The sequence below is a fragment of the Equus asinus genome, chromosome 23, assembly GCF_041296235.1.
Source record: "Equus asinus isolate D_3611 breed Donkey chromosome 23, EquAss-T2T_v2, whole genome shotgun sequence".
In the NCBI taxonomy this organism is placed as follows: domain Eukaryota; kingdom Metazoa; phylum Chordata; class Mammalia; order Perissodactyla; family Equidae; genus Equus; species Equus asinus.
The window spans coordinates 48,148,624-48,174,984 of record NC_091812.1 but is presented as its reverse complement, the minus strand read 5'-3'; the positions used below and the strand labels follow the sequence as shown (position 1 = coordinate 48,174,984).

The window sequence follows — 26,361 nt, the reverse complement described above, 5'->3', positions numbered from 1 at the left end:
GTTCTTCAGCTTGCAGAGGACAGATCCTGGGATTTCTCAGCCTCCATAACCATGTGAGCCAATTCCTGTAATAAATCTCCTCTTATATATATCTATATATCTCCTATTGGTTCTGTTTCTCTGAAGAACCCTGACAATACAGATATAATAACAAATGCACCATGTAACATGTTAGAAATGTTGGACAGCAATAAGCTATGGGGAAAAAATAGTAGAACAAAATAGGGAGAGAGGTAGTGAAGCAAGTGGCATGGGAACAGATAGTGGGTAAGCCTCAGTAAGAAGATGTGATTTGAGCATAGATTTAAGGAAGACAAGAAAGAGAACTATACAGCTATATCTAGGTGAAGAACTTTCCAGGTAGAAGGAATGGCCAGCACAAAGGCCCCCAAGGCAAGAGCATGCTTGGTGTGTTCAAGAAACAGCAAGAGGCCAGAGGAGTCCAAACAGAAGGAGGGAGAGGGACAGTAGTAGGAGACGAGGTCAAAAGGGTGATAAAGGATAGGTAGGGGCAGCCCATGGTCGAGTCTTGCAAGCCACTGCCCGCACTTTGGTGTCTACTCTTAGTGAAATACAGAGCCCAGCAAGGTTTAGAGCATGTTAGATCATTCTGGTGGCGATAGAGAAAACAGACTGGAGGAGGGCAAGGTGGAAGCAGAGAGAACACTAGCCAGATGGGAAGGAGGTGTTGGAGGCATTAGGAAACAAGGTACAAACTGTCACACTGACCATTGGTGAGGAGATCAGGTGAAATCTCTATGGAAACAGATGCCTGAATGTCTTGGACTAACTGAAACTTTACCTTATCTGTCACATGAAGATAAGCTGATGGGTTGCTCTTGCTTCAGAAAGATTTCTTAATGTAGAAGACCACAAAATCTGAAGAAGACAGGGAATAGAACACTTGCCAACTACTGTCAACTCTGGACTAAAATTCATTCAAGAAAATAATTTTCATTCATTCCATTTTAAAGAGCAAGTCAAAAATTTTTTTTGTAACCATCCCTCTAAATTTCTACCATGGATTACTTTTCCTGAAATGGGGGGCGGGACAGAGTATATATTTAGCTGAAAGGTATGAAGAGGTAATAAAAGGGGGGAAAGCACGATTGCCTACTCGTCATAGCTGCAAAAAAAAGGATCTCTCTGGAAAGCTTCCCCAAGATAACTGAATTAACTTTGTAATAAATTATAAGGCTGTGCTACCATCACATAGTCAGAATATGTCCCTATTTGAAACAGACTTTTTCTCAAAGACATAAATATTGTGAGATATATACATGCCTATGTATATCTCACACACACATACACACACACACACACACACACATATCCTTTTATTCGCCTAGGATAAGTTTTTAAGTTACTTCATTTGGGAAGAACAAAATATTTGGTCATCTTTGTGTAGCTGAAGCCAGGTCTAATGCAGTAGGCAATCTTAATTGTTCAGGCTCTTCCATAAAATAAAATATTGAGCAATAAAGTTTATTATTTATGTCCCGCTTAGAGAAGTAACAAAAACCCAACCTGAGCTGGTGTAAGCAAAAAGGGAGTCCTTACAGTTAGACAGGATGGTTTCATGGAAGCCAAGAGCAAGAATGAGATCAGGACTGTGGGGACCTGGAATTGGCCACCCCAAGATATGTCTCTTTGGTATCAGGACTATTTGAGGTTGATTGCTTTTGATAAACTGGGACAGGGAAGGAGGCTCTGAGGAATGGAATTTGCCCTTTGTTGGGACACCTTTGCATTTGTAGGGTAAATCTCTATCTGTAGGGGGTGCCTCCCTCTCTGTACCAGGAATAAGAAAGGAGATGGCCTTCTCTCTAAAAGCTCTTAATCAATGCCAAAGGCAAAGACTTAAATCTGCATTTTATTGTGCTAGTCTGGTAACCTCCTGTAACTAACTTCCCTCCCCCTCCCAACGCTGGCATTTCTTAAGGATTAAGCATCTTTCCTTAGGCTAGGAACTGATTGCCGAGCTCACCTGTGACCACCCAGCTCCAGACAATCCACTTGCCTCCTGCTACGCCCAACGAGATAGCAGACCACTACCTGCTGTGTCCATCAAGCGCTGTGCCGACAGGGCAATCTTGTGACTATTGTGGGAGGGACGTTTCAGTCACATGTGAAACACCCCGTTTTGGGCTATATAACCACTCTGTGCACCCCACTTCTTCGGTGCCCTTTCTTCCTTCGGGAAGAAAGGCCCCGGGCCATGGTTCCTCATAAAGCTTTGTTTAATTTTCTCTTGCTATTCTGTCTCATGTGAATTTAATTCGTTCTCCAGCTAGACGAACCCCCATTTGGGGAGAGGAAATGTCCTCCTCCCCTACAGGTCCCAAGCAGGTATGTGAATTAGTCAGGGTATCAGCAGGGAAAGAGATGGCACACTGAGAAGAGTTCATCAGAAGAGAATTTAATGAGGAGACTACTTACAGAAACGTGGACAGGTTAAGAGAAGCAGTAAGATATGATGAGGCACCAAGAACAAGCAAGAATGGAAAACCAACACCATGCCTAAGCCTAAAGGGTCAAGTGGAGGAAATGTTGTCACCACAGTCCAATACAAGCCACAGCTGTGGAAGAGGACCTGCTTGACAGGAGCTGTGGCTGCTGAAAACTGAAGCCACTACAGGAATGCACTGGAGCAGAGGGAGCAGGAGAAATAAATACTCTGACTTTCCTTTCTTTCTTTTCTTATCCTTCTTCTTCTACGCTGTTAACCTCCTGCTGGTAGACCCACTGTCTAAATCTAACCAGAAGCCAGAGGGCAAACGAGCCCAGATCATGCAGTCCATAGAGGTCAGCCTCTACAAGGCAAACCAGAGACCAGAGAAGAACAGTTCTCAGGGGGTACAAGAGTGAAGAACCACCACAGTACAGAAACAAAGACCAATCTACAAGAGTACAAAATCACTAATTCAGTGCACTGTCCCTTTTCCAGAAATTCTTTCTCTGTAATATAGAGGGTTTGCATATATACGGGAAACTAGGAAGTTAAAAAAGGGTAGTTACTAAAAGATAAGTATAAAAAGAAAAACTTTAATAGAAGACAGTTCTTTTTCTATAGTCTTAGTAATAGCTTGTAAGTTGCTTTATTATCAATGATTTCATTTTAAAACTCAAAGGAGACATGATCTGACCATTCTTAGCTTTTCTAATTCAACTCTGAGGAAATATTTAAAATAATATTGAGGCATAAGATATGCTATGATAATAACTTAAAATTTTTTAAAGATCCTAATACTATTAAACAATGCTACATTTCAATAATAAAACAGTACCATTGCAAAAGAAAATTTTATTATCCAAAGCTTCACAAACTATATTTGAAAACTGGATATCTATTTTTTATGTCATTTTTATACTCTTTGATTTTTCCACAGTAAGAAACTATGAAACACTAATGCTTTTGGAAAAAGTTTAAATAAACACAAAGAAAGTTACACGTTAATTTCATAAAATTACTGCTAAAAGAATATCAAGAATAAAAGCAGACCCCGAAAAAGATAATAGCAAAGCACACTAAATTTCTGATAGGTCACCAATAGAGATCTGTAGATGCACAAGGTAAAAATGGGCCTTGATCATATATTTCTGCTTTTTTGAGGACAAGGAACTTTCCTGAACTTCAGAGTTTCCTAAAGAATTCATTTGCCAGATACCTGTTTGATTCTTTTAAAAAACAGTCGTGGAGCTCAATTTTCAAGTGTAAGGAATTCAATTTTAGGTGCTTTTTGAGGAACATAACTGAGTCAGAAAACAACTAAATAATTCAAGGCCAATAGTATGGCCAAAGAAAACAGAGGTAAAAAAGTAAAAGTACTTCAGTCAGAGCTACTATAGCACATACAATGGCATAAACAGAAAAAATTAATGAAGTAGAAACCATGAACAGCATTCATGAGCCGACTAATGCTTTCACTAGTTCCCAAAATATGCCTACCTAATACACAATTTTTATAGTCCTTTATCATATTAAGTGTGCTAATACTAAAGTCAAAACACTTTACCTAAGCAAAGCACTCTTATCTGGAGAATATATACGTATGGTAGTAGGAAATGAAGGTGAAAACCAGCTTAGAAAGCAATAGTGTAGAATATGCACTATGTTACAGCCTGTGTCCTACATAACCTTTTGAATGCATGACCTTTAAGTTGCTGAAGGTTGCCTCAGAATTTGGCTCAGTTTGATGGAAACATCTGTTCCCCTTGCAGGTAGACTGTAAGGACTTTTTTCTCAGTTGGATTCAGAACACAGCAAGTGAGCCCTTGTCTGTCCAATCATACAGACCCCAACACTTGTAAATCAAGTTCTGGGAGGACAACAGCAGGTCCACATTCCATCACCCTTTCCCAGCCAGCTAGGCCAACTGACTGCTGTGAGAACTGCTCTGATCATGTCATCAGATCAAAACATGTTGAGATGAGGGACTGTAAGAGGCATCTGCAGAATTCCCAAAATGTAGGGACTTTGGAACATTGACAGATGCATCTGTCATTTCATACCTTCAACTAACCTGATGTCCACTGGCCCGACACAGGAAAGCTGTCCAAGATCGATTCCAATTCTTTCACATTATTTTCACATGTCTCTACTAGAAAAGCCTGGTGCTTCTTAGCCTGTTAATTAAGAAAAAAATTACACATAATAAGGTCACACATTGCTGCAGAGTTTTTGGGTGAACATATACAGCACAATTAAGTACAATCTGATAATTACTCCATTTAAATCTATTATTAATAAACCTTTTTCTATCTTAATCATATCTTTTACTTGGTTTACTGTAACAGTGTACAAGGTCTCAATAACAATTTACTGAGGCCTTAATGCCTGGCATTATTCTAAAGGTTTTATATGTAGTAACTCTTTTTATCCTCACAAACAAACCTATGAGGAAAGGGCTATTATTATCCCAATTTTACAGATAAGAAAACTGAGACACTGAGGAATTAAGGAATATGGTTGCCATCACGTGGCCAATTGCCAGAGAGTGGTCAAAAGTGAATGCAGGGGCCCGTCCCGTAGCCAAGTGGTTAAGTTCTCTCGTTCCACTTCAGCGGCCCAGTGTTTCACCAGTTCAGATCCTGGGCGCGGACATGGCACCTCTCATCAGCCCACGCTGATGGGGGGGTCCCACATAGCACAACCAGAGGCACTCACAACTAGAATATACAACTATGTACTGGGGGTCTTTGGGGAGCATAAGAAAAGAAAAAAAAAAAGATTGGCGATAGATGTTAGCGCAGGTGCCAATCTAAAAAAAAAAAAGTGAATGCAGTAAGACCAATTAGAGACCTGCAGCAGTCTACTCGAGAGGCGATGGCCGCTTAGGCCAAGGTCTCAGCAGTGAAAAAGGGTGAGGGGGTGTGTGAAGTGGAATGATACTTGGAAGGTGCAAAGGCCAGACCTTGGCAACATTACACTGGATCAACTACATTGATGGGATTAGACTGGATTGGATTGAACTAGATTGGACTGGATAAGGTTGGGAAAGTGCTCAGATAAAAGGAGGAGTCAAGACTGATCCCAAGGTTTCAGGCTAAGAGAACTGAGTAGATTTCAGTTGTTGAGTGAGAACAATGGAGGTAGAGAAGGTCTTATTTTGGCTGTTTTTATTTGTTTATTTACTTGCTTGCTTGGGGTGGGGAGTATGAATCTGAATTCTGTTTCAATCATATTCCATTGGAGACACCTTTAAGACACTCCCAGTACCAGTGATGAGGATTTTTAGGCTGCTTAATTTTAAAATGGCTTATGATGAGGATTTTTAGGCTGGTTAGTTTTAAAACTACAGATGAGATTCAGGCTCCAAGGAGTGGAATTTGTTTGCCCCTTTGTTGGGACACATTTACATTTGTAAGGTAAATCTCTATCTGTAAAAGGTGCCTCCCTCTCTGTACCAGGAAGAAGAAGGAGAGATGACCTTGTCCCTAGAAGCTCTTAATGGGGAAGGCAAGAACTTAAGTTGGTTGCTGTCTGGCAATCTCATGTAACTGGTTTAGGGTGGTGGCGTCTAACCTTTCTAACCTTTACTTAATCCGATTTGATTCTTGTCTAAAAGTCATGGGATCACCCAATGACCATATCCCACCTGCACTGATAGCATTTTAACTTTTTTTCATGTTCTTCCCTTTGTCTTGTAAAGAGATGATTCACATACCCATGCCTTATAAAATTAGCCCTAACCCTCAACTCGGGGCAGCAGCAGGAGCTCTGACTGCCCGTGGGTCCTGTCCCCTGGCACCAGCTCTGCCTGCCCATGGGTCCTGTCCCCATGCCAGCGGGGGCAGCAGCAGCAGCTCTGCCTGCCCATGGGCTCTGTCCCCATGCCAGCGGGGGCAGCAGAAGCAGCGGCAGCAGAAGCTCTGACTGCCCATGGGTCCTGTCCCCATGCTATTCCACACTATTCTCTAAATAAAAGAGCACTACTGCCAGATCTTGAGAGTCTAAGAAATCTTTCTTTCGACTCCTCGGCTCACCGATCCCACATCACCAGCACAAAGATTGGCAAATAACAGGCCCTAAATAAATATATTTGAACCAACAAAGAACAAACAAAGTAGAAAAATATGGAAGGCAGCTGGACATAATGGTGTAAAGCTCAGAAGAGAGGTCAGGCATAGGTTTGGGAATCATTTACAGGTATGACCTGAAGCTTTGCCTTGAGAGTGTTTGATAGGAAGAGAAAAGAGCCTAGGACAAAGCCTTAAGGAACTCCAGAATTTAATAGAAAAGAAAAAGCCAGCAAAGACTGGAAAAAAAAGGAAGAAAAAACAGAAGAGTATAGCATCACAAAAACCAAGATAAGAGAACATTTCAAGGACAGAGTTGTATGTCACAGAATATTCAAGCAAAATGGAGACTAAAAAGTGCTCACTGGGCATGGAAGTTATTGGTCAGCTTGATGAAATCTGTCATAACCCAGACTGCAACAGGCTAAAGAGGATTAAGCCTGAATTTTTTGGGTCTTAATTGATTGAGAGATAAGTAAATAGAATCAGGAAGTTTAGATAACCCTTTCTTGGTAAGAAGGGAAACAGAGATAAAGGCAGTAGCTGCAAAGGAGAGTGGGTCGGAGAAGAGGTTTTTTTTAGTACGTGAAAAACTTACGCACATTTAAAAGCTGACAAGCCTGAGGCACTGGTGAAGGAGATACAGAAGAAATGGGAGAACAGCTATCACATGACAAAAATACATCCATAAAATATGCAAACTAATAATTATTTCTGTAGACGTCAGTTCAATTATCACTTCTTCGGAAAAGCTATCCTTTACCTCCCTGACTATATCAATTCCCTCTATTAGATTCTTCTCAGCACTCATCACAATTATGATTCTATGGTATTCGAGTAGGTCTTTCGTTAATGTCTATCTCATAGAATATAAGCTCCATGAGGGGAGTAAATGTAATCTTTTTTTTTTTTTTTGGCCTCACTAGTGTATCTCCAGCACCTCGACAATACCAAGTATCTAAAATAAGAGTTAAATAGTTGAATAAATTATAGTACATGTTATCAACAGAAGTGTGTTAAGTCAATTACAATTCATCAACACAGACTTAAAATAGAAAGCGGAGGCTCTTCTTCATGTATTAATATAGAAAGACCTCTAAGCTCTGTTGTTAAGCTAAAAACAAAAGAGGGGGTGAAAAAAGTGTGTTCTATAAAATAAATGATAGAAGGTCTAACTGAAAGCCCTCTGAGTTAGGATGCAAAACAGAAGCAAAACCAGACTTCAAGTTTCCTGCATTAGCAAACCATCAGTAAGACTTTTTTTAATGTTGTAATATTAAACAAGTTAATAACAGAGGGAAAAAAAGAAGGGGAACAGTCTGTTTAATATGCTACCATATGTGTAAAATGTCTGTGTGTGTATGTTTGTAAATGTAGCGAGAATCTCTGCACAGAATCACAAGAAAGTAGTAACTATGGTTGCCCCTGGGAAGAGAAGAATCTGGTGGCTAAGGCCTGGGAAGAGAGAGGTTTCATTTTTCACTGCACAACCTTTTGCATCTTTGAAATCTTGTATCATGTGTACCCATTATCTATTCAAAAATTTCATTAGATTTTTGAAAAACAGTAAATAAACAAGCTAACAAACAAAGAAAACACTTTTCTACAGAAGATATACATGCACTTTACTAGAGTATTAGGAAAAGCTATGAGGACCAATTGAGTTAAGAGGCCCAGATGGAGATTTCTGGATATTATCAAAACACAGACTCACAGACCAATGTAAGGTTCATATTCATAGAAAAAGAAACACCACGTTTCAGTTGTTAAAAAATAAAAAAGTAAAAGCATCAAAATGGAATATATTACCAAGGGCCACCAAAGTTTATCTTAAAAAGTATTTATAAAGCACCATTTATATATATATAAAGATAATACATTATAAAGTTACTTTTATTTATTAAATATTTAAATATTCTATTAGAGGTCAGCCCGGTGGCACAGCAGTTAAGTGCACACGTTCCGCTTCGGAGGCCCAGGGTTCGCTGGTTCAGATCCCGGGTGCGAACATGGCACTGCTTGGCACGGCATGCTGTGGTAGGTGCCCCACATATAAAGTGGAGGAAGATGGGCACAGATGTTAGCTCAGGGCCAGTCTTCCTCAGCAAAAAGAGGAGGATTGGCAGCAGTTAGCTCAGGGCTAATCTTCCTCAAAAAGATAAATAAATAAATAAATAAATAAATAAATAAATAAATAAATAAAAATATTCTATTAAATTCTCTGAGTTTACCTATATTATGACAGTTAAAAAAATAAAGACAAATAGAAGGTAACTCAATCCTCACAGGTAAGTTTTATTTACAGTTGGCTTTATAATTAAAGAAACTTTAACATATATAATTTTTTAAATTTAAAAAATTTTTAAATTTTATTTATATAAAAAATATATACTATGTATAATTTTTCTTCAAATAGGATCATGTATAAACACTACTATATAACTTACTTTTCCATTCTTAGTATGTCTCTGACATCTTTCCATATCACAAATTTTTTTTAGTTGCATAATACTCCATTGTTTAGATGTATTGTTAATTTAACCAGTCCCCTACTGCTAAGATTTATAGGTTACTTACAATTTTATGCTACTAGTGGTAATACTACAATACACATCCTTGTATGTGCACTTGCATATCTTTGCATGCACATTCAAGTATATCTACTCAACAAACTAGAAATAGATTTGATGGATGAAAGAGTAAGTACAACTGCTTTTCGACAACTGTCACCAAACTGCTCTCCAAAGAGTCCCATCAGAGCATACTGTCACCCAGGGGAGTCCCTAAAACATTTTCCACGTCTAAGTTGTGCCTGCTTATGGGAACCAAGGCAGAACATTGCCAGATGGCCAAACAGCAGAAGCAGTCCAAACCAGAAAGGTCCAAGATGGCAATGGGGTGCCATGTGCAAAAGGAAATGTGTGCAAAACGGAAGGGAAGATCTGCGCAAGCCCCAAATGGCCTCACCCCGAGTGATGACTCAGAGACCCCCTCCCCCTTCACATCCCATAAGAATTCTTCTCACCTTCCCTTTGCGGAGAAGGTGTTTTAGAGCATGAGCTCTGCCTCCTCCACTCATTGATCAATGAATAAAGTTTCTGCTCTGCTATTTGGAACCTGGTCTTGTTCTATTTGCGTGATCAGCTCCTGGCAAAAGGACCCACTTGCAGGACACTGGTCCCTTAGGGCTCAGTAACAAAACTACCATAAACAGTATAAATGCCTATTTCCCAACAGCTTTCCAATGGTAAGCATTTAATGTGCATTTCCTTTTTTTTTTTTTTTTGAGGAGGATTAGCCCTGAGCTAACTGCTGCCAATCCTCCTCTTTTTGCTGAGAAAGACTGGCCCTGAGCTAACATCTGTGCCCATCTTCCTCCACTTTATATGTGGGATGCCTACCACAGCACGGTGTGCCAAGCGGTGCCATGTCTGCATCCTGGATCCAAACTGGCAAACCCTGGGCCACTGAAGTGGAACATGCGCACTTAACCGCTGCGCCACCAGGCCGGCCCTAATGTGCGTTTCTTAATTTTAAATAAGATTAAGCATCTTTTCATATATTTACTAGGTATCTGTACTTCCTTTTCTATGACTGTCTTTTCATATCATGTGCCCATTTTTATATTACATTGTCATATTTTCCTTAGTGATATATAACAGTCCTTGGGAAATTACAGAAACATTCCCTTTGTCATACATGTTGTAAATCATTATTGCAAATTTGTCATTTGTCTTCCAACTATATTCCTAAACATAAAGCTGCAGTTTTTTAAAGATTGTATTTTTTCTTTTTTCTCCCCAAAGCGCCCCCAGTACATAGTTGTATATTTTAGTTGTGGGTCCTTCTAGTTGTGGCATGTGGGACACCGCCTCAGCATGGCCCGATGAGCAGTACCATGTCCACACCCAGGATCCGAACTGGTGAAACCCCGGGCCGCCGAAGCAAGTGATCAAATTTATCAATAATTTGCTTTGGGACTTCTAGATTTTGTGTCATACTTTCCTTACTCCAAGATTACAAAACACTTAATTCCCTTTTTCTTTCAGTGCTTTTTCATCTTCCTCTTTTATGGCTCTTTCATCAATCTAAAATTTGTTTGATACAAGCAATATGGCAAGGATTTAGTTTTATTTTTTCCTCTTATGTATAGCCAGTTATCCAAAAACTATTTATGGAATAATATATCTTTAGACACTGATTTGACATTCTATGATATTGTGATTTATAGTAAGAAATATATATATTTGGTCTTCCTCCATGGTTCCTGGCACACAGCTCCCTAAAATCCTTGTAATTTCTTAATGAGAGCCATAAGGGCATCTTTTTTTATAATATTTAGTTTTGTTCCTAGTTCCTCAAATAGCTTCAGAGTGATAAAGGTGAAATGGGTGTCTTTAGTTATTCAGAACAAATTCCTTTCAACCACAACCGAGTTTATGTTAATGTGGTGATTTTTGGAAAGCCCCTACATAACCAAAGGATAGGGGCTGGTTGCCAGGAGACCCAACCCTGTGATTAGAGGGCTGGAACTTTCAGCCCAACTTCCCCAACGTCCAGGGAGGGGAAAGGAGATACAGGTTGAATCAGTCATCAATGGCCAATGATTTCATCACTCCTGCCTACGTAATGAAGCCTCCATAAAACCCCAAAAGGACAGGGTTTGGGGAGCTTCCAGGTTGGGGAACACCTGGAGACGCAGGGAGGGTGGCAGGGCCCAGGAAGAGCACCGAAGCTCAGGGACTCTTCCCACATACCTTGCCCTATGCGTCTCTTTCATCTGGCTGATCCTGAGTTATATCCTTCTATTAAAAACCGGTGATCTAGTAAATATACTGTTTTCCTGCATTCTGCGAGCCTCTCTAGCAAATCGATCAAACCTGAGGAGCGGGTGGTGGGAATCTCTGACTTACAGCCGGTTGGTCAGAAGCACGGGTAACAACTTGGACTTGCGACTGGCATCTGGATTGTGGGGGACAGGGGCAACTATAATTGTTTTATAATCTTGGAGTAAGGAAAGTATGACACAAAATCTAAGTACATAGTGTCAGAATTGTGTCAAAATAGAGGATACCTAGCTGATGTGGCAGAATTCCCTGGTGTGGGGAAATCCTCACTCACTTGGTGACTAGAAGTGTCTTGTGTGAGCAGTGTTGTGTGTAGAGAGAGAAGACATACCGGAGCGTGTTTTTCCTTAGAGTTAAAGTGTTTTCCTTTACACAAACCAATTTTATCATATACTAAGCTCCCATACATATTCACAGCTATTCTTGAACTTTCTATTCTGTTTCATTGATTTCTCTATTTTGTCAGTACCAAAATTTTAATTATGGTAACTTTATACTTTTTTTAAATTTTACTGAGATGAAATACAATTCACCCTATTAAAGTATACAATTCAATGTTTTTAGTATATTCACAGAGTTGTGCGACTATAACCACAATCTAAATTTAGAACATTGTTGTACCCACTAAAAGATATGCCATTCTCCATTCTCTCATCACCACCCCAAGCCCTAAGCAAACTCCATTCTCATTCCTATTTCTATAGATTCACCTATTCTGGACACTTCATATAAATACAATCATAAAGTATGTGGCCTTTTATGACTGGCTTCTTTCATAAAGAATAATGTTTTCAAGGTTGACCCATGTGATAGCATGTATCAGTACTGTATTCTTATTGCCAAAAATATTGTATCATATCAATAAGCCACATTTTATTTATCCATTCATCAGTTGATGAACATTTGGGTTGTTTCCACTTTTTGGTTATTATGAAGAATGCTGTTATGAACCTCCATGCACAGGTTTTTGTGTGGACGTAGATTTTTGTTTCTCCTGGGCACATACTTAGGAGTGAACTGCTGGGTCACATGAGCACTCTAGGTTTAATTTTTTTAAAAACTGCCAAATGTTTTTCCAAAGGGGCTGAACCATTTTCCATCCCCACCAGCAATGTATGAGGGTTCCAATTTCTCCACATATTCACCAAAACTTGCTATTGTCCACTTTTTTTATTACAGCCATGCTAATGAGTGTGAAGAGGTATCTCATTGTGGTTTTGATTTGCATATCCCTGACTAATGATTTTGAACATCTTTTCACTTCTTATCAGCACTTTGTATATCTTCTTTGAAGAAACATCTATTTAAACTTTTTACCTATTTTCTAATTGAGTTATTTCTCTTTTTATTATTGAATTGTAAGAGGTATTTATATATGCTCAATACAAGTCCTTTATCAGACATTTGACATGCAAAAATTTTCTAGCATTTTGTGGGTTGTATTTTCACATTCTTTAAAGTATCCTTTAAAGCATAAAAGTTTTTAATTTTCGTGAAGTCCAATGTATCTACTTTTCGTCACTTGTGTTTTTGGCATAGCACCTAAGAAACCCTTGCCTAACAGTTTTGTAGTTTTAGCTCTTATATTTGAGTCTATAAACCTTTTAACTTTCATGTAGGGGTTCAAATTCATTCCTTGGCATGTGGATACTCAGTTCTCTCAGCAGTATTTGGCGAAAAATATTATTTTTTCCCCACTGAATTGACTTGGCACCCTTTTTGAAAATCAATTCAACATAATTGTAAGGGTTTATTTCTGCACTCTCAATTCTTTTCTATTGATCTGTATATCTTTCATTATGCCAATACCACATTGTCTTGATTGCTATGACTTTGAAGTAAGCTTTAAAATTGGGAAGTGTTACTCCTCCAACTTTCTTCTTCTTTTTCTAAATTATTTTGGCTATTCTAGGTTTCTTGCATTTCCACATGAATTTTAGCACCAGCATGTCAATTTCTACAAAAAGCGAGCTGGAATTTTGATAGAGATTGTATTAAGTCTATACATCAATTTCAGGAGTTCTAACATCTTAATGGGTAACAATATTAACTCTTACGATCCATGAACATGGGATGTCTTTCCATTTACTTAGGTCTTGTTTAATTTCTTTCAGCAATAATTTGCAGTTTTGAGCATACAATTCTTGCATTTCTTTTGTTAAGTTATTCCTAAGTATTTCATTCTTTTTAATACTATTATAAATAGAATTATTTCCTTAATTTCATTTTTGGATTGCTCTTGCTAATGTATGTAAATACAACTGATTTTGTGTATCAGTCTTGCATTGTATCCTGCAACCTTGCTAATCTCATTTGTTAGTTCTAATAATTCTGTGTGTGTATATTCCTTAGAATTTTTTAATATACAAGATCACATCATCTGCAAATACATAGTTTACTTCTTCCTTTCTAAAATGAAAGTCTTTTATCTCTTTTTCTTGCCTAATTGTCCTGGCTGGAACCTCCAGTACAATGTTAACTAGACGTGGTGAGAGTATACATCCTTGCCTTGTTCCTGATCTCGGAGAGAAAGCATTCAGTCTTTCACCATTAACTATGACGTTAATTGTAGGTTTTTCATAGATGCTCTTTATCTGTATGAGGAAGTTCCTGTCTATTCCTAGTTTGTTAAGCATCTTTATCATGAATGGATGCTGAATTTTATCAAATGTTTTTCTATGTCTCTTGAGATGATCATTTAGTTTTTGACATTCTACTAATAAGATGTATTACACTAATTGATTTTCAGACGTTAAACCAGTCTTACATTCGTGGGGTAAATTCCACTTGATCACAGTTCACAGTGCAAAATCTTTTTTATATCTTGCTGGATTCACTTTGCTAGTATATTGTTGAGGATTCTCACATCTATAATCAAAAAGAATACTGGTCCAAGTTTTCTTTTCTTATGATCTCTTTGTCTGGTTTTGTTATCAGGGTAATAATACTGACTTCACAGAACAAGATAGGAAGTGTTATCTCCTCTTCTGTTTTTTGAAAGAATTTGTGAAAAACTGGTGTTAATTCTTCCTACATTTAGTAGAATTCACCAGTGAAGACATCTGGGTCCAGGCTTTTGTCTATGGGAAGTTTCTTGATTACTAAGTCTATCTCTTTACTTGTTATAGTTCTGCCCAGATTTTCTATTTCTTCTTCATCAGTTTGGTAGTTTGTGTCTTTTTAGAAATTTGTCCAATTCATCTAAATTATCTAATTCGTTGGCATACAGTTGTTCAGTTTCTCTTAAAATTCCTTTTATGTCTGTAAAGTCAATAGTTGTGTCCTCTCTTTCATTCATGATTTTAATAATTTGAGTCTCCTCTCTTCCTTGGTCCCTTGTGCCAGTGAGTCTTTCACTCTGCGTTAATGGGTCTTGGGGCATGTTTTCAAGTCTGCCTCACATCCTGTTCTGAGTGCTCCTGAGAGGTTTCAGCCTACCACATGCACAGAGCCTTCTCAACCCCTAGACTTAACTGCGACCCCAGTAGGGATCTTCTTTGCTGTGTTTCTCTAGTTCTATTAAACTTCTGCCTGCTCTGTTATTTCATTGTATCATAAGGTACTAGGTTCCTTTTAATTGCTCTTCACCAAGATCCATATTGTTTTCAACAACACCCTTAAACAAGGGGTTCCCCGTTCTCTATTCCAAATAAGGTCAGTCCCCTGAAGCAGAGTTGCAGAGCTCTTTCCTCTTATAGCCAGCCTGCCTTTCCCCCTGGACATTCCTCTGTGCCACTGCATTGGATTTGGAGATGGTGACCCACTTTTCCAGAGGAACAATCCTGATCTATAAGTGACCATTAGGGGGGTTGCAAACCCTGGTCTTCCGGGGTAGGAGGAATTGGCCCCAACATTCTTGGTCTGCTATACCTGGAGTGGGAGCTTCCACATTACAAGTGAGGGCTGAATGGAGGAAGAGAGATTTGGTCTTCTCAGACATGCCTGCCTGGAATAGGGTTGCTACAACACAGGGCTCTGAGGGATGAGAAATTCCAGCAGTCTGCCCTTCCCAGGATAACACCATAGCCCCAGCCTGGGAGCTAGGGAGAGAGGAAGGGCCCATCTTCTTGGCCACATCCACCTGGGGTAGAGCTTCTAGAACATGAAGCAGAAGTAGAAAACGGGTCATGGAATGGGTCATCACTCAAATGCCACAGACTCTCACTGTTCTTACTGAAATTTAATAAATGTTCTTCTTTTTACTATCTTGAGAAATAATTTTTACATACTATACAATTCAACCATTTAAAGTATATAATTCAACGGTTTTTAGTACATTCATAGAGTTGAACAACCATCACCACAAACAATTTTAGAACAGTTTCATCATCCAGAAAGGAAACCCCATACCTGTTAGCAATCTCTCCCTATTTCCCCCCAACCTCCCCAGCCCTAGGCCACCCTAATCTACTTTCTATCTCTATAGATTTGCCTATTCTGGACATATCATATAAAGGGAATCGCATTTTATGTGACCTTTTGAGTATGGTTTATTTTACTTAGCTTAATGTTTTCAAGGTTTACCCACATTGTATCATTGATCAATACTTCCTTTCTTTTTGTGCCTGAATAGTATTCCATTCTATGAACATACCAACTTTTGTTCATCAATTCATTCATGCATTAGTTGACAGACTTTTGGGTTGTTTCAATTTTTTTGCTGTTATGAAAAATGTTACTATGAACATTCTTCTACAAGTTTTTGTGTGGATGTATATTTTCATTTCTACTGGGTATACACCTAGGAGTACAACTGCTAGGTCATATGGTAACTCAAATTTTAACATTTTGAGGAACTTCCAAACTATTTTCCGAAGGGGCAGCATCATTTTACATTCCCAGCAGCAGTGTATGAGGGTTCCAATTTCCCTACAACCTCAGTAACAATTATTATTACCTGTATTTTTTATTATAGTCATCCTAGTATGTGTGACACAATATGTCATTATGGTTTTGATTTGCATTTTCCTGATGACTAATGATATTGAGCATTTTCATGAGTTTATTGGCCATCTGTATATTTTCTTTAGAGAAGTCTGTTCAGGTCTTTTGTCAGTTGAGTTTTTTTATTGTTGAGTTATAAAAGTTCTTTATATATTCTGGATAAAACTCTTTTATCAGATATATGATTTGCAAATATTTTCTCCCATTCTATGAGCTGTCTTTTTATTTTTCTGATAGTGTCCTTTGAAGCACTAAGGTTTTAATTTTGATGGTTAGTAGATTTTCTTCAATAAAAGTTTCTACTATGCCCTAGGACAATTTCCAGAGATTTATATGATTGTTGTGTTGATTTTTTTAAACTTTTCACCAGTTAAATTGTTTTTCTAAGTAGAGGGCTCACCCAGCTCCTTATTCTATCATTCCAGGAGTTCTTCCTCCCTCCAAAACATTTTAATATCCTAAAGGTTTAATCGCTCTTAAGTCTTCTTAAATAGTATTCTCCTAGTATTATCACATAATTATCTTTCCAGAGGAACTCCAGCATCATATTCACAAGTTACACACACACACACACCCTCTGTTATGTCAATACATATATTATCTTTAATGCTTATCAAAACTCCTCCACGATAGAGATTATTAGTATCATTTTACAAATGAACAAACAGATTCAGAGGGCTAATATCACTAAAGGTCACACAACTATTATGAGATAGGGCTGGGATTAAAACCCAGATCAATCTGCCTCCAAAATATATGTTCTTTATATTATGCCATGCTGACTGAGGTTAAGTCCCCATCAATACTAAGGAATAAAAGTTCACAGAAATACAAATGTAGAAAGAAAGACAAATTGCATACTTGGAGTCAGCTTAATACAAAGGTTCAATTAAATTCCTAGCTCAACAATAATCCTCTTCCAAGTGTAGGGCTCAATCCTGACTGAAAGATGAGCTAAAATTTCAATGCAATTATAGTTTAAAATTGGATTTAATGTCAAATTAGCTATGAAACATTAACAGGTGTAAATTTTTTCAAAGAACAAAGAAGAGATTTGATCAATGACAAGGCTTAAAAGAATTAACTATGCTTTAAAGTTGCCCTTACATTTATACTTAGTCAAATTACAACTTTCTACAGAGATATCTGGCTAATAGTCTTATAATATAGACAATAGAAAATTTATTTATATTTAATAGTTAGGTTTACAAACAAGCTAATGACCAGAAAAACTGTCCTTCTTTTACAGTTGACAAATATTTTTCCCCTAATAAATTGTTTTGGTTTTATAAACGAAACTTCCATTCTTCATTCATATAGCAAAAATGTTTGGGGTTTTCTTTTTAAGTGTGGATTGGACTTATATTTAAATTTTGTTTCCAACGCTGTTAGTTCTCTTAATAGCCTTTTGAAGTGCAAGAAATTCTAGAATGAAAACAGAATCTACAGCTAAACAAACAAAACCGTTGGATTGAAAATAAAATGCCAACCAAAGATAAAATACTAAGTTTCTAATTTTTATTTGACATGTTTTACCATGACATAAAGAGTAAGTTCAGGTTAAATGTTAAATTATTGACTGAGCAAATCATGTAATTTGAAATCTATGGAAGTTTAAAAGAGAGAACTGAAGGATAAAAGGACTCACTTCTTTTTGCCTTGGACGTAATTCACATAAAGAGTTTGTTACTCTAAGAATACAAGTCCCTTAATGTTATGTTGGCTAACCAGATGACGTTTAGATGAACATTTACTGATCACTCATCATGAACCAACGACTACTTTAGAAGTCATGAGGAATCCACAACCTGTGTAGACAGAGGACTAAAAATATCAAAATATTCAAAGAAATATCAGAAAAATTTGTGACCAGCAGACCTTAATGTATTATTAAAAAGGAGTCAAAGTTCGTTATAAAATATCTTTAACCAGAAAGAACAAATAAGATGACAAAGAACTACATTATATTTCTACCTTGGTATACCATATCTTACACATTGCTAAAATGAATGAATTTCTGGCTTAACCTGGCACGCCATCCTTTTTGTTTCTTTCATAATCATCATATCTTTCTTTGAGTCTGCAAAAACTTATTCCTCACTTTTCTGCTAACCATCCATGAATATCAAAATTGGATAGGCATGTAAACAAAATTTTCCAATGAAAACTCCTGAAGAAACATATAAAAAGCACATGAAAACATTTATATCTAGAAATTGGCAAATGGGCCCTGCTGAACTGCAATGGAAAAAGTTGACTCAAGCCATAAAAAAATAGTAAAAGCAATTAAGGGACACTTAATAAGGTTTAAAACAGTAGAAAAAATAATAGGTAAAAAATAAATAGAAGTTTTTTTAAATAAAATTAGAACTTTAAACATAGGTTGAACTTTTGAAACAGTGATACATAATGCTTATAATTTCTGAACACTTTTGAACTCAAGTAAGTTTTTAAATATTTAATTTAAATATATTTTAAGTTATTATGAAGCGGTTCTAAGTAAAAACAGGAGCATCAGAACCTATAATCAACATCACGTACTTTTGCTCCACAGCTCACCTTTTCAGCCTATCTTCCACCTTGTTACCATTCCAGACCCAGTGCATTTGTAAGGACTCAGGGAGAGCTTGCTCAGCTGAACTGAATTTGATCTCGTGAGCTTCCCAAATCATCACCATCTGCAGCTTCTCCTTGATCAAATTAATGATAGCTAACATCTCTTCCTCATAAAACTGTTTACTATTTCTTTCCCTCCTTGCTTGCCTATGCTGCTTCCAAGGATATGAGCATTCTATGATCCTAACTGCTTATCTCACATGATGAAATGTCACCCTCCCTTACATAGCTTTACAATTAGTTTATTTTTCAGTAGACACTACCTTCCATTCTGAATATGGGCCTTGACATAAAAACATCTCCTTCTCTCTCTCTCTCTCACTCTCTCTTTCTCTCTCCCTTTCTCACATACACCATTTTATTTTTTCACAGGTCAAAAATGAGATTTGAATTTTCAAAACTCAGTAATGTATATAAGAATAAATTTCAAAAAGCTTTATGCCCACAATATAAATTTAGGAAGCCAATCATATAATGAATATTTACATACACAAATACAAACACGCATTTGATGAATACTATTTAATAGTATTAAATTTTCATGGGCCACTAAGAGAGAAAGTGATGGTTATATTAACAAAAACAATGCTTATATATAAATACTACCCCTATTCTGAGAAAAAAACGGGAATCAACAATTTTTTAGTAAAAATTCAAAATAGAATATATTTTAGCCCATTAGCTTCGAATGCCTCCTGCAAAATCAGAAATATGTCCTTCTAAAGCAAACCTAATAGTTCATTTGAAGCAAAGATATTATCAAGAAACATTAACTTTTCCACAAAGCATAGCAATCAAAGCACTTTCCAAAATCCTATCTAATGCTGGCAATCACTATTATTATATAATCAGTCCAGCCCCCAGAGTATAGGGAAAAAATATACACTTGACTATTTTCAATCACAAGTTCTTTAGAGAATAAAATATTCTTTGAGCAAAACCTCATGAGAACTAAAATTCCCTTTTCAATATATGGTCTCTCCTAGAGCTGTAACTAAATATTACTGAGTGGCAGAAAAACAAATCTCAAGAAATGATGGACTTAAAAAAATTTCATTGTAGAAAGCACAAAGCAAGTCCTAATAATACCAATTTGAAAATGATAGCTCCCCTGCTTCGAGAGAAGCAGATATAAAAACTCACAGTAATGACTAAAAGACCCAACTGGATCTCTTGAGCCTCTGATGGACTTTAAGAAGCATGATCACTAAAGCAGCTTAAACTAGAAATTCAGTTTTATTTGGTAGTTGATTAAATCATTATTATATTCATAGATCTTGAAATTAATAGTTCAATTTTAATCAAAACCTTTTAAAGCCAAAGTCAATAGTGTATAACACAGAACATGAAATTAATTTTGTTAAATCCTTAGATGTCCTATGTTGAAATTCTATTAATTCCATGACACTAAAGATAATAATAATATACCATTCATTTACTAATTGTATCCTTTAAATCCATACATCGAATAGGAGGAATTTCATTAATATAAAAGTACAATTAAAGTTGGCTGGGTTTATATTTTGTCCTATACTATTACTACAAAATTATTTGTAATCTGTTTCTTGAAATGGGGGAGCTATCACTTTCCAACTGGCTTATTAACACTTTGCGTATCCTGACCTGGATGATCTCTAAGGCCTCTTCCAGCTCTAAAAGGCTATAATATGCTACATTATACACGTTATCTTTAAGTCTCAAAACTTCCTGAAGTCATTGCATATTATTAATAACACTTTGATCTCTCTAGTAAACCCAGAGAGGAAAGTGGCTTTAATTTTCTCTTGCAATGCAGCAGAGAAAATAAAGACCAAGACTTGAATAAGAGCCATGACCATGGCCTAAACTAGAAAACAAGCTGTTACCTCAAAGGGAGAGAAAAATTACCTGTAAGTAATTTATGCTTTCCATCTATATTCTATAAAATACTGAGACTACTATGTTCAAAAGAAATATAACTGTGGGAAAGCCATACCAGGGTACACAAGATCTTGGGATGTCATTAAAACAAAGGCTCATTTCCAAAAGCAAAAGATAAAAGCTTCCTCTTGGGTCATTTTCTCTTCAGTCAAAAGCAATTATGAATTCACAGCAAAAATAACAGCCAGATCCTGAGGATGCAGAACTAGAAAAACTCCATTTTTTATGGTTTAAAACTTTTAATTTGACAGATATCTCTTTATAGAGAAATTTTTAAAACCTTCCCCCCCACAAAAGCCATTAGTCTGTTGAAAAAAAAAACAATAAAGGAATATGTGCAAGAAAAATATATTTAGGAAAAGTGATGAATTTTTAACAAAAAGAAAAACATTGCACTTACTATTGAAAGAAATAGTATTTTGATTTAATAATTTTTAAGCTTCATATTATAGGGGGTAGGCCCCGTAGCCAAGTGGTTAAGTTCACGCACTCAGCTTTGGTGGCTCGGGTTTTCGCCCATTCAGATCCTGGGCCCAGACCTATACTCCATTCATCAAGCCATGCTGAGGTGGCATCCCACCTAGGAGAACTAGAATGACTTACAATTAGGATCTACAACTATATTCTGCAGTTTTGGGGAGGGAAAAAAAACTAAAATTAAATTTCATACTATAGTCAGGTAAAGAGATGGAGAGTAACAGTTCTAAGAAGCATAAAATGGAACAAGCTAAAAAAAAGACAATAATAGGGAAAAAAAAAAAAGGAGGAAAAGAAAACTGAAAGATGGAAGAAAATAAGACGTAGAGCCAGGGGTTTAAGAGAGATGAAAAAATGGAGAGGAATATATAAATAGTTAGGTAGAACCATATAAACTGCAAATCACTTAGGTTGCAACCTGCATAAGTTTTCCAAACATCCCATTAGCTCTTCAGCAAAGAACTATTCACAGATCTGCAACAGCTTTTAGTAATGCATCAAGCTTTGAAGAAACAGTCTACAATCTACAGCACTATGATCAAAACAATGGTGTTCTGATCAACAACAGGATGAGTGCCAAAGACCCAAACAATCAAACAACGGTTGCTAGTGAGCTGCACCCTGCCTTATTTCAGACCTTCCACCAAACTGTAAAAGTTATAAAATAAAAACCTGTTGGCACCAAGTAAATTTTTTAATCAAAAAGCACATACCCTCTGTGGTGAATTAAGCCAGCTTCTTTTATTTTGCATCTAGCCACTGGAGTCCTGGAACGCTCAAATTAGGAAGATTCATGCAACTTATATTGCTGATTGTGTTTTTGCTGTTGCCATCTCAGTTATAACTCTGGCTCACTTTCCAGACTATTGAGTACAGTGTCTAATAAGCAAGCACACCAAACTCAAGACTCAGCTTAATGACTCTGACATGCTTTTCTCCACCACTGATTCATCCTTCAGAACGGGGAGTTCAGAGGTGGGAGGGCCACGGAATTTTGGGTAGCACATAACAGTGAACAGGCACCAGAGTATGCTACACCAAGAGCTCTGAACTTTCTAAAACCCCACATCCAAACTACTCCAACAATAAATTCAACCACAGAGCAAGCAATGATATCAACCCCTGACTCGTAAAACATTGACTATCTTGAGTTGAATGGAGACTGTATATAACATTGGATCATTTGAAACTGATAAAGAGTATTAATTTTATCCCATCATTACCATTCCATCCCATCGTTACCTTTCTATCTGGGCAGCATTGGTTTGGCCACCTCTTCTTAGTATAACCCACAGTCTTCAGCTTTTTTTGACAAGGATAAAAAATATTCATTTTCCTCAATAACTGATATCAATGAGTTATGGGCTATAACTGAAAGTAAAGCAGCAAGTCTGTGAGGAAGGTATGTTTGCGGGGAACAAAACAAAGAGGAAATAGGGCATTACTATACACTTTATGCCCTCCCTGTTGGGGTTTCCAGGAAACTGCAGGAGTATGCTGCATCAACCAAATAAATCCACCCAACAAACGTTTATTGAGCCAAGTACTATAGTGGAAACTTGGAATGTAAAATGAATTAAGTTAACCTCAAAGCATTCACAGTCTCTTGAGAGAGATAATACACATCAGCTTTTGATGATGTAATGATGAAGATGCTAAACTAAGTATTAAAGAAACAAAGGTGGGAAGGGGCAGAATTCTGACTTTAGGTGGATGGGAGAGTAGGGAAAGATGGAATGGAGGAAAGCTTCCCAGACTGCAAGATATCAGAGAGGGGAGTCACAGGATATATAGGAATTTGTTCATGGAAAAGAAGAGAAGGAGCATTTCAGCCAATGTGGGTCAAAAAAATGAACAGTGTGAACAAAAGGTGGAAGATACGAAAGTATATAATGTGTTGAGGAAGCCAAGAGTACTCTAATGTGGCTGAAGCAAGACACTCAGTAAACGATGGCAAAAGAAGAAGCTGGAAAAGTTAACATGGAGCCCAAAGAAAACGGCCTTCGATTACATGACAAGCAACTGGACTTTATTTTGAAAGCAACAGGGAAACATCAATGGTTTTTAAGTAAAGGGAGAGTGACAAGATCAGATCAGTATTTTAGAAAGATAAATTTGGTGATGGTGTGAAAGCTAGATTATCAGGAAATAGAGATAGAGTGATCAGGTACAAAACGATTACAAAAGGGAGTCTTTGAAATCATTAGACCTATTCATTATAAACCCTGATCCCCCCTTCACCTAGGTAACCTTGTTTTATACACACACACACAAAAAAAGAAAAACCCTGAATAAATTTTAAACATTCTATAATTCAGAGTTTTCACTAATTCATTAGTTTTCCCAATTATTCCAAAGAAGAGAGGTTTCATTATGTACATCTTCGTTGTAAGCAGCATCTCAAGTTTTGAAAATTTATATCAATGTTACTAAAATTACTTTCACACTATTATCTCACAGCATGTAGTGAGGAAAAAAACCTGTTAAACATCAAATTTGACCCAATAAAGTAATTGCCATAGGGTTTTCTTTTTTATACTTACCATTACAAGCTCTTCCTGCAATTCACTGCAACTTTTTTCATTATACTGGAGTCTCTTTGAAAGGTCTATAATTACTTTCTTCTGTTCCTCGATCTCTTCATTTAGTTTCTTGTTTTGGGAGAAATACTCTCTTTCTAGTCTGAAAAGTTAGAGTGTCAGAGCAGGTTCTTCAAATATGCTTTTATCAAGTCCTATTATACACCTTTAACATAAGTGGCAGATGTACTATATATCACATTTTCAAGCCAAAAGGCTTTTAAAGACCACCTCTCATTTTTTCAAATAAAAAGAACTGCACATTCTTAAATGAAAGACTCTAATAGAATAATATCTCCCCACTTTTGTTAGCAGATATTTGTACCAAGCCCAAGGTTATAAGCTAATAGATTTAGTTATGTTGATTTGGTATCACCATTATCTTTGATGAACAAAACCCACCCACCACAGTTCAGTTAGCTCAGAAACCACCTCAAAACAGAAACCAGTCCCATCAAATAATTTTCAAATTAAAGTATAACATTAGAAATGGAATAAGTGTTTATTCCTGAAAGTCCATACAAGTGAAACTGGTGTGGTGCTATGGAAAACCCAAAAGCAAGAGTAATCACAAATCATATTCACTGTAAAAAATATAAATTTCTCTTCAAAGGATTTGCCTTCCTATTTAAATTTTCCTCAAGCTGGTATTAAACTGTATTTACATTCTTGTATGGATATACGATGAAGGCAGCTTGGAAGTATTTCACTTTAAAATTTGCTGTAGGTAATCCATCGAAAGAATAATTTTAATTCAAATTAAAATGTTACCATTATTTTTAATCTGAGGTCTTCCCAGTAAATATAGCAGACCCATTTCCTATGATTTTTAAACTGGAATGCGGGAGATAGGATGATGCAGTATAACCAAATCCACACTACAGTCAGGCCGTAACCAAATAAAGAGCTAATTTTTGAATGGCACATGATCTTACTCTGAACAGTCAACACTCCTTTCTCTACAATGGAACACAGACAATTCTAGTGCCAACCCTTTTGTATATTCCCATTTAGATCAAGGATATTCCAAGGTAGAGTAGCTAAAACTTAAAATAAAAATGTATAGAAGGATTAGACACTAAATTTATATAAATCTCCAGACAGTGGAACTGAACAACAAAAACAGATCAAAGTAGAGAAAAGATAAGAAAATCAATCCAGGAATCCTAAAATACAAATAATAGAAGTTCCAAAAAGAAAAGGCAAAAGAAAATGGAAGGGAAAAAATCAGCAAAGTAATAATGCAAGAGAATTTCCCAGAAATGAATTACTTGAGTTTCTAAAATTGAAAGAGCTCAATGAGTACGCAGCATGTATGAAAAACAATCCATGCCAGGCCCATCATCATGAAATTTCAGAACACTGAGAACAAAGAGAAGTTGCTGCAGAGTGTCCAGAGAATATGGAAATTCATATATATTATTATTTTATCATGTGCTATAATGTAATATGAGTAAACCATTTCTAGATAGTCGCCTGTTTCCAGACTTGGTGGCCACTCTGTACGAGTTTCCAGAGGAAAACATGGGCCACATACAAAAGATCAGGAATCAAATGACTTCAGACTTCTTGACACTAGAACTGAATGAATAACCAGTGAAGTACGAAAGAAGGTAGAGATCGAAAAAAGACATTTTCAGTATGTAAGTTTTAAAATTTTTCCTCTGATGTGGACTTTCTCAAGAAGCTACTTGGAGTAAATCAAACAAGAAAGAAGGCACAAAATCAGCAAACAAGAGATCCAATATTGAAGAGAAGTAGAGGAAATTCCAAGGATGATGGTGAAGGGAAGTCCCAGGATGACTGAAAAGGGAGCCTAAATAACAATTTATCCAGCATGGAGATAATGGAGAAAGGAGTCCAGGAGGGATGACTCTTAGACAAAACTTACATACGATAGACTTTCTGAGGTGTAGGAACATAATTAGAGATTTTCAGTTCTGTCAGAGAGTTTAAGAATAACTTAAAGATTGGTGCACATAAACTAATACAATTTAAAAATGAAACAATTATTAACTATTCATTCCTTTGATGATTCAGCAAATCTTCAGTTAGCAGCTCTTCTGTGCCAGGCACTATTCTAGGCATTGGGAGACAGCAACGAGCAAAACAAAGTTCCTCTCCACATCAGAAAACAGACAATAAACAACAAAGAATATAATAAAATGTGCTATAAAGAAAAATAAAGATGAGTTACCCAAAAAAAGTGGTTAGTTGGTGATAATTGGAATGCAAAACTTGAGTAAAATTTTTCAAGCACCAAAACACAAATAATAGCAAAACAAACTTAAGAAAAAAATTTGCTTTGGGGTCAAATTAGAAGAGCACATAGGTTAAAATCTTAGAATCGTTCACAGGTATCTTAAAATTCCTCTAGTCCAACCTTTGCAGGACCCTCTTCTTCTTCAATATCCATGGCAGAGAATCATCCACCCTCGGTTTTGAACTTCCCAATGAGG

At 36.8% G+C, this 26,361-nt stretch overlaps 1 protein-coding gene across 10 annotated transcripts in view; it reads right to left on the bottom strand.

Moving 5' to 3' along the window:
- The window catches only part of CCDC171 (coiled-coil domain containing 171), a 295,440-nt gene that overhangs the window by 190,667 nt on the left and 78,412 nt on the right, over nt 1-26,361 (bottom strand). For all 10 annotated transcript variants that reach the window (XM_070495543.1, XM_070495541.1, XM_014843487.3 and 7 more), the window contains 2 exons: nt 23,867-24,005; nt 4,524-4,626 (listed from right to left, as the gene is read on the bottom strand). In XM_070495543.1, coding sequence (XP_070351644.1) covers nt 4,524-4,626; nt 23,867-24,005 — 242 coding nt within the window. The remainder of the gene's footprint in view (nt 1-4,523; nt 4,627-23,866; nt 24,006-26,361) is intronic.